This window comes from Schistocerca serialis, chromosome 5 (genome assembly GCF_023864345.2).
Source record: "Schistocerca serialis cubense isolate TAMUIC-IGC-003099 chromosome 5, iqSchSeri2.2, whole genome shotgun sequence".
Classification (NCBI taxonomy): domain Eukaryota; kingdom Metazoa; phylum Arthropoda; class Insecta; order Orthoptera; family Acrididae; genus Schistocerca; species Schistocerca serialis.
Window position 1 is genome coordinate 331,665,188 of NC_064642.1, and position 13,787 is coordinate 331,678,974.

General features: G+C 40.5%; 1 protein-coding gene across 2 annotated transcripts in view; it reads right to left on the bottom strand.

Moving 5' to 3' along the window:
- The window catches only part of LOC126481142 (zinc finger protein Noc-like), a 116,079-nt gene extending 102,672 nt beyond the window's left edge, over window positions 1-13,407 (bottom strand). The window contains exons 1-2 of one of the 2 annotated variants that reach the window (XM_050104697.1): window positions 13,217-13,407; window positions 7,888-7,962 (exon numbers count right to left, since the gene is read on the bottom strand). In XM_050104697.1, coding sequence (XP_049960654.1) covers window positions 7,888-7,962; window positions 13,217-13,279 — 138 coding nt within the window. In that variant the 5' untranslated portion in view covers window positions 13,280-13,407. The remainder of the gene's footprint in view (window positions 1-7,887; window positions 7,963-13,216) is intronic. The other variant, XM_050104698.1, reaches the window with a different exon arrangement.
- Between the last annotated feature and the right edge of the window lie 380 nt (window positions 13,408-13,787).

Consider the following 13,787-nt stretch of genomic DNA (forward strand, 5'->3'; position numbering starts at 1 on the left):
AATGTTCTGAATAGTACATTATACCTCCTCACGTTAGAAAAAGCAGAACTACTGTATTACCCGGGAGGGCAAATGCATAGAACTGTACAAATTACAGAACACAAGCCCTTGTCACATGCGTCAAAATTATTATTGCTAGTAGTTAACGAGAAGGTTAAAAATAAAATGTATTGGAACTTAGCCAGTGATCAAGTAGGTCACAGAACAGAGAAAGTAACGAGAGAAGCAATGTTGGCACGTCCTTATATATTGGAAAGAAAATTAAAAGTAAACAAAGAAGCAGGTATAGGATTTCTTGACCTATAAAAAGCATTTGATATGGTTGAATGGGAGCTATTATTTAAAACACTGCGCGCAGTAGGAGCTGACTAGAAGGACAGGCCATTAATTTTGAGTATGTTCAAAATCAAGTAATGGCAGCAAGAAAGACGCAAAAACAGGAAGGGCAGTGAGAAGGGGGTGTCATATCACACTACAAATTTGATAAGTTTATCATTATGATGTTGTAAAAGTGGCAGTTTCAGAGAAATTCTTAGGGTCTTAATCAAGAGATAACAGAACTGAAACTAGAAATAAATGCGAAGAAAATAAAAGTCATGGTTATAGACAATAAAGGTGGAGGAAACACTGACGTAAAAAGAGAAAGTGAGCAACTTTATGAAATAACCGAATTTGTCAGCGTAGCATTGTGGAGAGAAACAAGTCTCAAAAAAATGAAGAGAAGATTAACACTGGCCAAGAGTGCTTTCCAAAATAAGAACTTATTAAACAAGCAAGGAAAATATTTGCAGAGAGATGTGTGTGGAGTGTCCTGATATCATACGGCATAGCAGCAGAAAGCTCGATTCGATGGTGCGGGTATGTGGTTCTGGAAAAGAATTACAAGAACTATCAGCACTGACAGAAAAACGAATGATATGGATGTACAGGAAATAAAGATAAGAATGAACGGCTGAAAGCTATAGTCCAACACAAAGCAAAACTCACTGGACACTTAGACATGACAGTCTTTTACAATACATTACCGAAGATAGGGAAGTAAACGAGGGAACGACTGAGCACATTCTATTTGAAAAACATGATCAGTGAGATGGGGTGTTCTCCATACATGGAGATGAATAGGACCAGTGAAAAGTTGAAACTGTGGCTGCAGGCACAAGGGTTAACCTTTTGAAAAAACAATGTAGAAGCAGTTTAAGAACTTCAGATTTCTATCTGGTGACTCTTGATCCTCCTGCCAAACCTTAAGTCATCAGCCACCTGATAAATCTGGCAACAACACGTTCATAATATCTGACTGTATCGGCTGATAAACACATTCCGGTGAAGAGAGCCTGGATGCAATAGTACAGAACACGGTAACCCAGAGCGGTCACGGCATGTTGGCGCCACGACTCTCAACTGGCGACTCGATGGAAACACTATTTTGCGACTCACCGCAGTCTTTTACTTAAAGTAACAACAAAACAATGTTCACCCCAGTCTCGGGGTTATCACAAGAGTCTGAAAGTTCGGATACATTAATCGCAAGGAACCTTCCACGCTACAAGCTGAGACAACTAAACAATTTCGGATGCCATTAAATCAGAAGACCTAACCAATGTACCAATCACACGTGTAACTACGTAAGAGTCAATTACTCCCAGCCAAAAGGTTTATGGCATAAAAATTTAGAGTGAAGAAGCGATGAAAAACCCAAATGTTTTACATGTCTATTTTGAAATCACACGCCAAACTGACGGCCCTTTCGTAATTGTATATACTCCACAGACCTAACTGTAACAATGAAACTGAACCTTGGTAGTGTTGTAATAATACCGATCACAGGAAGTCATCGTTATTCTCGCTGTTGAGACATTAAATACAGGGCGATGTCAGGCAAATACGAGTTTTCCCCAATAATTTCAGAAGAATGGCAAGCTTGCAGCAAGAGATCGTCGACGATTCCTTAGAATTTCCTTATTCATTATTAACGGTTTGTTGAATACATTAAATTTATTACACCATAATATGGGCTCCAGTGTTATTTCCATTTTGCAATATGAAATCAAGTTCTGTACATAGTTTTCTTTTAATAAATTTCCTAAATTGTCATTCTTTATGTGGCGTCACTGATAACGTACAGATTAAAATCAACATTTACTTATACCTCAGGACTCTCGCTACCAGATTAATTTTTACAAAAGAATTATGTTTTAAGATATTTGGCGCCACTGGAAACATGAGGGTGGTTCATAAACACACAGTATACTGTCATACACGTGTGTTTATCTACTTCCATCAATCTAACCTACTGAAATGCAGAGAAGCACAAGACGAAGCGAAATAGGGTTCCACGTAAGCAAATAACAGATTATCGGTAAATTATGAAAGAAATGTAGTTATGATAAACATCTAAACACTGTGGCAAGAATGTTTTACATACTGATAGCATATAGGGCAGGGGATGTAATAAATTACTCCATTTGTCATGATATATTTGCTCGAGTATGTGTACGTGGAAGTTTCTTTTAACTGTTTCCCAATTACGAACTGTCTGAAGTCTTAAATAAAAAAAATGAATTACAAGTAATCTGAAATTAAAATATTATAATACTCCTCAGACTGAATTATAATGTCCAGAAGCTACAACTGTAGCCTCCACAGGGGTCGGAAACTCAGTAGAAAGCAAAAATATGAGAAATTATCCTACATTCCAAGGACTGAGTTACGACCACGCGGACACAGTAAGAAACTTCTGGTGTAAGTCAACTGTACACCAAATGACAGTCGAGCAACGTAACTAAGTGGCGAAAACAATTCACGAGGTTCTTTTTTATTTGAATTTATAGAACTAAGTATTTCTCAAATTTCTAGCATTTCATGTTTTTCAATAAGCAGTGTTCACCGAGGCTTTGACTTACTCGAGAAATGTTTCCGATGTATGAAAAATATAGTTGAAGAGGCACGATGACCTACCCGTTTATATACCATCGCAAAAACATGATGTACTTGCGTTCGACATCCGGCTAGTTCTTCAAGGATTTCTGGTACTTAAGTTGACTCTCCTGGCACTGTTAATGCAAGTCACGATTATTCTGCAACCACTCACAAGGTTATGGACTATTTATTTCACAATATTGATGGATTTGCGAGGTCTTTGGAGGCAATGGTGCTCATCTTGAGGCATCAAGCAATTCTGAACAATTTTCTTTTTGATTAAGATTGCTGTTATCTACAGTTTTCGAGCTTATCCCTTAATTTTGGATCTTGTGCCTCCTTGAAGTATGTCCTCTAGCTGCCGCAACGGTTGAGCAACCGCCATCGTTAGTAGTACTTTTCTGCACAGCTTCTGAATAACTTTTCACATGAGGTTTGTGTATGGAAATAATATACACCCCCACCCTCTTAAATGTGATCCGTAAGGAAGGATGGTACATTGAAATAGCTTATTTTATGTTATGATTTGCATGAATCTGATGTTTTAACGAAATCACAATTCATATGATGAGTAACGATAATACCATAAGCTGTGTTTACTGGTTTATTTATAGGCAACCGGTTTCGGTGTTACACTATACGGATGTGTTACCGTAATAGGCACCAGAGATGATAGAACTTCGGCAATCACCCATTTTTTGTTTTTACCTTCTACACAAACTTTGGTGATGATTTGTGATGTGTATTGTAGCACTGAAATCGTCTACAGACTACAGATAAATAAACCAGCAAAAAAGAGAGAACAGTGTTAACGTTAATGCATATAATATACAATAACAGCTGTGGTCTTAGCATCCAGCGGAACTGGATGTACGGAGAGAATCACAGTTGGACAAGAAACTTGTGATAATCTAGTTAATAGCAGTCGTAACGTGAATAGTATGTTTTTCGTATTACTTGAAGCATGAAGACAAAAACCGGTGGCTCGAAACGCATCGTAAATAATTTTTTATGAAATTAATAATACATAGACATTGTGGCTTATTACAGCATAAGCATAGAGCTTCATTGTAATGTAAGCAAAACTAGTATGGCGAATCTTTATAGCACGTCTTAATATTCTGGGAAAAAGAGTTTTGCACTGCGGTTAGCATACCACTAAAACTGAAGGTCCTCCAATACAATATGCTGAAGGTGTCGGGTGGAGGTGAGCGTACGGGGAAGGGGGGGGGGGGGGGGAGGTTTATACGTAGGTAGTCAGAATATATTCCATGTTGATGTTTTTTAAGACCAACTCCAGTGGACGACAAATGATGTGTGCGGTGTAGACGGAAGTGGCTACATAACGCCACACCGCTATGAGGTGAACGCTGAATACTGGTTATGAGGATCGTCCGTTTTGCAAAAGCAGAAATATAATATCAAAGATACTAGCTAATGGTAGTTGTTTAATATTGAAAAGGGTAACGCTTCTCAATGTTTTTGCAAAATTTTGCAGAAAATTAGGAAGTGTTATTCCTTATAATATTATCATCTTGTTAGCCCAAGCACTGACAAAAAATTCGATTAATGCTAGTTGTTTGTTGATAACGTTTTTCTTGTCAAACGTTGTTGGCAAATTTTACCCAAGCTGCTAGGAACCTTAACAATACACAACGTACTGTCTGCAAAATTCAAAACAGCCGTTATTTTGCTTCGGAATATATATATATATACAAATAGGATGGACTGAACCTAAGAATACATGCCTTCTGCTTTTATCCGTAATGAATCGTAACGTGTGACCTCATATGCGCGCAAACCGCGGTCGGACATTAACGTTCGAAAAATAAGTCCTCATGCAACCACCGCAGTCTGTCCCGAAATCAAATGGAGCAGTAAAATGAAGATTAAGAAGACCTAAAAGAACGAAGTCTTCTACTATGATTGAACCTGGCAAGAATAGGTTAGTTTCCGTTGGTAGCAGTCGACATCAGCGTCAAAGTACTGATAAACCTGGACGTTAGTGCCCTGTTCCCTTGACGGTCTGTGTGAGAGCCACCATTTTAAATTCACTGTGGAGCGTTTCAACCAATATGAACCGGCCTGTATTCAAACCAAATTCGAGACTGATATGCTTTAAGGCTGATTCTCATTGAACCTCAAGGACCGAAACGTCAAAGCACCCCGCAATGCACTTCAAATGGCCACATCCAAACAGACTGTCAACGGAACGTGACGCCGACATTTACGTTTCTGGGGACTCGAAGGGAGCGGCAGTGACTTCATCCGTCAGAGTGGAAACTATGATTTTACAATACCTGGACAAACAAAAACCTCTGCATAAATAAGAACAGTGCAGAAAATTTTCATTAACAAAGAAAGTTAAGAAGGAAGTAATCAGCTCCACTGAACGATACAAATGTAGTTGCTATAGGTGTTTCTTGGTACTTAGAAAGAAAACAAAACAACTAGATAAGGTAAAAGTCTATGATTTGCCATTAAATATTGTCTGAAGTGTTTATATGCACAAATTTCTTTGAGAAAATAAGTGTGTATGTACTGAAATGGTTTTACGACTCTCCTGCTACTGCTTCTGAGCAGCGTGGAAAATTTACCACAAAACCTTTGCCAAAAATATGCCTTCCAATTTTGCTCTGGCCCTTAATAAAGTATCATCAGCTGTACTTTTATTATGGTATTATGCATAGGTCAGAATAACAAAGTGATTGAGAGGTAAGTGTTTACAGGACAGCTACCATAGTAATAACCAATCAGAGAATATGCTTGGTCACGGTTATGGCATCGGTCTGCTACTCTGGTGCGAGTTGCAACCGCGAGTTATACATGGGCTTGCAGCCGGTAATACAACTGATTCGTTTAAATTGTTTGCAGTGATTCTCTGTGTGGCGGGCTTATCTTGGGAAACAGAATGCCCAGAACTCGAAGTGCAGATAAAAACGATAATACATTACCAGCCTGTTAACTATACAGAATACTGCACGTCAACAGGTAACGTATGAAAGTATCCACAACGGAAGCACTCATATGTTGCTCATGCAGCCATATTGCGTCCGCTATCAAAAATTAACCGACAACATTGGTCCCTCCTGTGCACAACGGTCAGTCTGTTAGTTTCATCGAAGTGTAGTGTCCCATTTTCCTTCACCACATCTAAAAACTTTTTGTCTAGAAACAAAATAAAAATATATGTCAAACAAATATTGTTTATCCACCAGGAGGGCACTGACCATCATGTTTGTCTTTCTTGTATTTTCGTTCTTTACGCAGTATGTAGCCATCTTTAAGGAGCACCATATATCTTTTATTCGCCTACCCACTTTCCCTCCTCAAGACCTGTTCAAAAAGTGCCTCAGTTTATCATTCACGTCAACATAACTAGAATAAAAACTTAACGCAAAAGTGACTGAACTTATACTATTATAGCCTGCAGGGTGCATGTTCCTTGGGTAACTTAATTTATCCAGAGTAAACACAGGGATACAGTGATTCGGTCAACCGGCTACAGCTGAAGGTCTGTGTGAGCACAAAGTATAGCAAACAAAGGTAACCTAGAAATGCCACCCGTCTATAGAGGATCTAAGTTAAACTAACTGAAGACGGTTGACTGAATAGGCGTTGTGCTTTTTCCTTATGTTTTCGGTGTACCGGCACTGTGTGACAGTACAGGAGTGTCGTACTCACATTCGTGTTATGTGACAGTTTTGGAACATGTCTTGAAATGGATTGTTGTGCGAAAAATATGGGATGATATTTAAAATTGCGTACTGCTGTTAACATTTCCTTAAGTCACGAAGGTACAAGACAATCATGCTGTCTAGTTTTCCCCTCTGGCATAAATAACATCTGCTTGATACTGTTTTTCTTCCTTCATTTTTCTTCTGGACAAAGCTACTCTGAACTGTCAACATAAATGGAGCACCCTGTATTCCGACTCAACAGCCAATTCACAGTGACCATCACCTCACGTCAAAATATTCCGCAATGCTTTGCACATAGAGGCATTCACACAGGTCGTCAACGGACCATTACGTCACGGTTCCTCGGGAAGGAAGTTTCGATGGTGGCGTCTGCTACGCATATCCGCTGCTCTCGTCCTTTCGTACCAGTGGATTTTGTATTTTTGTGTCTTGTACGTGTTAATTTTATTGTTTTTGCGTTTTGGTGGTAAATTGCAAATGTTCCTAGTGGACTTGGATTTTTTTTTGCGTTGAAGTGTCTTCCCCAAACGAGGTCAGATACCTGAAAGCGATAAATTATAGGTTTTACAACGACAAAGCAGAGCTAATGCCCACTTTGTATGCAAATAGGTTAACGAAGCAGTTTTAATTGAATAACATTTTAGTGAAAAATTCAGGTATAGTGAAGGAAAAATAAGTAGTTTATGCCATTAGTTACGTAAGAAAAAATATGATGGATAAGGTGAACAGGCTATTTATTCCCTAATAAATATTGTTTGATGTGATTATAATCTAGCAAACAAATATCGACGTTTTGAAATATTCCACTTCTCAGCATTTTTCCATGTTTAACTGATCAAGAATATAGGTTATAAGTTAGTTTTGAGCATTAGCAAACTTTATCGCCGTCATTCTTCAGTTCCGATGCTATCTCATAACCTCACTTTCACCGTACTTAGCTATGCCAATTTATGCAACGTGACGGTCTGTGTGAATACACTGTCATGACGTTGCCGTGTGTGATGGCCAGTGCGAATTGACCTTAACTGGAACACAGATGGAACCTCACAGTCTCACTTTCATGGATCGGGACTGAGGTGTTTCCGACGCTCCATCTACTGCGAATACGCCACAATTTGACGGTGACGTAGGCTTCCCTCGACAGCGCTCGTGAGAAGGCAGGGAGGCTTTGACGAGAGCAGTGCCAAGCCGAGCTGCGTGGTTGGCGGACTCGGGGCGGCGGCAGAACGCGTGGCGGTCCCACGCGGGCGGTGTGGCGGTACGGTACCTGTTGTTGCAGCGGCTCGTGGCCCAGGTCGGGGTCCAGGATGTCCGGCTGCGAACCCCGGCCGCGCACCGACCACTGCGGCAGCCAGAACAAGCACGCCCTCATCAGCATCGTCTCACTCTTAATGTCAATGCGCCCGTTTTGTGATTCCTTCCACGGAGAGCGCCAAAACTGGCACAATACGCGAAGGAAACGCAAGAACTGCTTTTGTAATTAATATACAGTCACGCTGGGGAATGAAATTATTAGATTAGTGTCGCAGTTAAGGACGTGCAAGAACTGATAGTAGTAATACCGCTTACGGCTCTTAAAAAATATTTATCGCGACTGCAATTTCGACGTTTTTCGAGCACAGTGTAAAGTCAAATCCTACCGGTATTCTACAACGTCAAGTCGTGGTATACTGCGACAGTTTCCAACAGTATGAATGCAAATACCACGTGGGCATAATTAAAAAGCAGCTACACATGGAGGCCAAGCGTGGGCTGTAATTATCGTATGGCAGAGAAACTTGCTAGATATACTACTGAATTAATGCGGAACCGAGTTATGTTGGAAAAAAATAATAATTCCAGTTTTGGCCACCAGATACAAATCTGGCGCTGTACAGCATCTCGTCGACGCCTCTCAAGTTCAAGAAATAGTGCAAGGGACCGTTAGTATTAAAATCAACATTGTGCCTTTGACACTGAGTTGTGCTGCCCACGTCCTGTTTTAATTCATTACATATGGAAACATTTCAGTACATGTTTCTTACATTCACAGCACCAGCGTTTCACAAGTGGCCAAAACTATAACTAATTTTTTTCCAACGTAAACCGGTTCCGAACTAACGCATCGGAATATCTACGGAGTATTGCCTTCATACAACTATTACAGCCCATACTGAACCTGTGTGAGCAGCTGCACTTTAATAAGCAGTACATGTACTGGTATAAGTCCACTTGCGATTACGCACACACACACACACACACACACACACACACACACACACACACACACACCATACGGACATAATGTGGTGATTTTTTCTTTTTAATTCCAAATCCAATCAACAGTCAGCTATCAGAATGATTCGCTTCTACTTATCTTACGGATGTAGGTTTTGCTCTTACGCATGCTAATTATTTTTGTGCTTTCCATATATGTGATCACAGCTGTAGAAGAGTGGGTGTACTTGCAAAATCATACCTATTTGCATTTAGACTGCTGGAAACCATGTTCCACCAAGTTACGACTTGATGCTGCAGAGTGTGCTTACAGTTTAACGGGCTGTTATAGATGACAAGATGCCGAAATTGCTATCCCAGTTAATATTTTTTTAACAGGTACAAGCGGACTTATTAAATTCAGTAATTAAATTGAGGCTGTGGACCCAGTCATCAAAATATGCACGAACACTATACCATAACCTTTTCAAGTATCCCTTACTCATTACGAGCACTGTACACCGACATTGTGTGCAGCTAATCGAAAGCTCACGCCAGAAAACCTTACGTTTTTCCCCCTCCATGTGTTTACAACAGCTACACATCTAATCGGACTCTATGTAGTAGACAAGTTTCAATGATGGCAGTTCCGATCACGTCTTTTGATAATATTTACGGTAATGTACGCCGATTCGCCTAAGGCTCTGTACATATACATTGATTAAATTTACTTGTAGAATGCAAGTGAATTTGGTACTTTATTCTGAATTATTGATGCTAACAACCTGTCAGGCATCATGGCTCAATATTATTGGGTTGTTATGCTTGAAGATGTAGTTTTAATGCTATTGTTGAACTCTCATGTTGACTTGAGTTAATGGTTTAGATCAACTCAAAACCATGGAATCAGCGTAGAAATAATCCTGATATTGTTCTTATCATGTAGATAACAATACATGTTATCGGTTAGTTTCAACATATTTATTTCGTGAGTAATAAATACTAAATGTTTGAAATTTGCAGCAGATTACAACAGTGTTCAACTAACATGTGAAAGGTTGCAGGTACATAAATATTACTTACTAGTAATTTCGTTTAATAATGATGAAAGTCACATCCAACACTCTTTAACGTCGACTCTGTCCACAGACAAACCACTAACAGTATCAGTTTCTCCTCATTCGTTCCGGTATGTGTCCGCTACATGAAAATTTTGCCACGAATAACGCCAATTTGACGCACGATGTAGTGGTGAAAAATTAATTTAAAATAAACATTTGAGTGTAATCTCTGGCACAAAGTAATTTGAGTACTCAAGACGTGCAATCAGGTCTGTGAAAATTTATAATCCAGTGTTTCTGGCAACGGTGTATATCCCTAGGGGCACGACAAGAGGCCCACATTTTGAGGTTTTATCTGAATTTTGCTATACTCTCTAATCTTAACACAAAAATGTATTATGAAGAATTTTAACATGGGTCCTCGCCAAACGAAGTTAATAATGGCTCCATCCTCTATCAAAGTACTAGATTTTAGTTCGACAGCTCTTATGTTGTGAAAATGAATGTCATACAAGCACAGGCATCTCCGGTCTTTGGTTTCAATAAAACTCGAAAAGTTATGCAACCACGTTATTTACATCGATTTCAGTACTGAATGACTGAAAATTTCGTCGCTGTTACAGGATGGCACCGTAACAAGATCCGAGTGGTTTCAATCAAAATACTTACTACGGTTATTTGTGCCCGAACATGAGATTGAATAGAAAGTCAAATCAGCACTTCCTGTAACCCATGACGTCCCAGTATGCAAACTGCATGCACTAAGATGTGGCTACTTTAGGTGTTAGAAATTCTGTAACACATTATTAGTATAAAATAATTAGCATGTACTCATTTCTAAGGAATAACTAGCTACTAAAGAACTGATGTGCTTACTCTGCGTGATGCAGGTAATACAGAGGAACGTTACATACAAATTAAAGGGATAAATCACTGGACATGCAAGTGTTCGAGGGATCTGCTATGAGTAAGAAGGGAGATAAACTGAATAAAATGATACAACACTCCAGATCACGTCGCTATAGCATCAAAATGTGGGGTGCAGTAGATCATTATTTTTCCATGTCTGATTCTCCTTGTAGCCTTTGACACAAATGTGAAGTTGCTGGCGACGTGAAAGCAATATCAAAACATCAACCTAAGCATCGCTAGGTCCGAAACAGTGCCCACCTCCACTCTTCGTCGATGCGTTTAGCGACAGACCCAAGCACTTCTGTAGATTTGGTAGGGAACCTACTGACGTAAGATGAAGCTACAAATACATAATGTAGACAAAAAACCTTGATACATACTATAGACTTTGATGTGAAACACCGCCGTAGAGAAACCACATTTGCATCATAAACGTGAGAGGTAGCATAAAACGAAGGAGTTGAAGCAGTTCACAGCGTCAAGGGCTCTATCTTTAAGGAGGGGGTGAGCAGGTGTAAACAAAGAGGAAACGACGGTAGCAACATCCTCAACATTGATTTAGAAGGATATACAGCGCTCCAAGAATTATTCTTGATCGCTGCTGGCTGTTGACAAATTGATATCGATACTCAATTACTCTTGTTATTGGAGTATCATTAAGTTGCTGTGATTGATGTCAGAATAGGCTATCAGATTTATACTCACGAGAATTGAAAAATAATATGCCGTTGAAAAGAAAGGTTGATTTTAATTCTACGATGTTATGTACTGATCAATAGTGCAAGGCGCTCTACCAAACCAGAACGTCTCTTTCAAATTGCCTCTATTTCCCCTGTAACAAGCGAATAAAAGGAAAGTCTTGGGGCAGTCTCTAGACAACATTTATAGGTCTATTCAATTATATGTACCTTAGGGTGAACAGTTCTGGTACTCCCTGACGAATGTTTGATCTGAATGACTTTAGGAGTACGGTATTTTTGGCAACCATAAAACTACACTATAAAAGCTACCGCAGTGAAAAACGTTTCATCGATTAGCGAGAGCAGCCCTTCTAGGTCTCTTAATAAAAGAACGGTATAACGAATTTGACGCGTGCTATGGATTTCGTTAGACGGGGCCGGTTCCACGGCTACGTAAGCAGGCATATGTCTGCGATTTGTTAGTGGTTTTAGTTGCTACCTATGTGCGTGCACTTGCGCAAAATAATCGCAGTGCTAGAACTGTTTTAACGTAATGTGCCCCAAAAACTGCTTATGTTCCTTATCTTCATTGAAGGCCAATTCTCTCTCTTGTCGTATATGCTGTTACACCTAAACCTAATAAAAGAAAAATATGAAAGGAAACTTTACATTGTGTTAAACTCTAGTTCCGAAACTACAGCCCGACATTGAAGCGTTTGCAGTTACATTTAATGCCGCACATTGCAATAAACAGAAAGATAGTAATACAAAGCTGGGATTTCCTGAAAGATGGAGCCACCATGAGTGGCCTGCTTACATCTCTGAGAATGTTGTTTTAAATGCGCTCATGTAAATAATGGTAGCGAGGGGCCTAATACAGTGAAAAGAAAAAAAAAGAAGAATCACAGAATTTCGTGAAGGTATTTAGGAGACAGGTAATAGAAGCATAGATTCTGAGTAGCGCAAGTTTGATTGGAGACCGTGGTGTAATCAGAGAGTCTTTGGTAGTAAGAGACATTCTGTCAACAAATGTAGGCGTTGCCAAATTGTAACGTTAACTGATAAATATTGTCTGGGCATAAAATATGTAGGTGTTTCGATTTACCGTAAACAGTGGGCAGATGTTTCGTGCATGCTTATGACATCCACTTGCGACCCTCATTTAACTGGTCAATAAAGGAAATGGATACTTTCGGTCGTTGTCAATCTTTTGATACTGAAGAGAACTAGTACAGTATTAACCTTCTTGTAAATGTTACAGTACTTATCTCCGTGGTTGCTAAGACAATTGTAGAGGACTTTCTCCCAATACAAGACACCTTTGCGGTTTTATTTTCACCCAGACGTGTTTAAGCACTATTGGTGATACCTTCAGTGGATTTATTTGTGTAATTTCCTTCTCACATGAAGCTACTGGATGTCTATCGTAGTACCTTCATTTCTACTATGGTGTCTACAACTTGTCATAGTTTTTGATGTTGTGGTACTTTTGCTTTGTTTGTGTCTAGGTAATACGCTTACTTCTTTGGTTTTTGTTGATACACATGTATTTTCTAAGATTTGTTTGCAAAGCACAGCACAGCATTAAGAAATTTAATTACGTCTTTGCTGACGGATTTCTTGTTTCAACACACTCGCCATAGTGACAGCATCTTGGCTGCACTTATTTAGATAAGGAGAAAAGTGCGAGAGAAAGACTGTGCATTCATTTATAATGTTCCGTTCTTAAGGTGGATCACTCCCTTACCGTAGTTGGTAACGGTGACAAGTAGTCCGGGTGCAAGTACTGGTTGGCGCTGGTGGTCAGCATGGTGGCTCCCTCGCGCTCGTCCACGGCACAACAACACTCGAAGCACGCTACGAGACTCCGACGCACATGACTGTCTCACTGCGCTGCTCCACTGTACTGTCGCCGCACCAGCTGCTTCTCGTTCGGCGTCCGCGAGGCGACTGCGGAGCGCGCGCCGCCCGCCTCCCCACCACCGCCGCCCGCGGCAGTCGCCGCTCTCTGATTGGTCCGCGCGCCGCGGCCACCGACTCGGCGCTATCGCCGCGGCGCGAGCCGGCGACACCGCTCTGTCTACTTAGCGAATTGTTTAAACGCGGGGAAGGGTGGTCGCGGTAGCCGTGCGCGCGGCCGGAGGCGGACCGTACCGCCGCGGCGAGCAAAAGGAGAGGAATATCGGGGAAGCGGGAAGGGGAGAAGGCCCCAAAAAAATTAAAAGAAGGCTGCCGACGTGATGTGAGGAGCAGCCGCCACCGCCTTACGCCTGTCGAGAGGGCGCGACGGCTGAACGGTGCCGCCTCCCAGCGGGGAG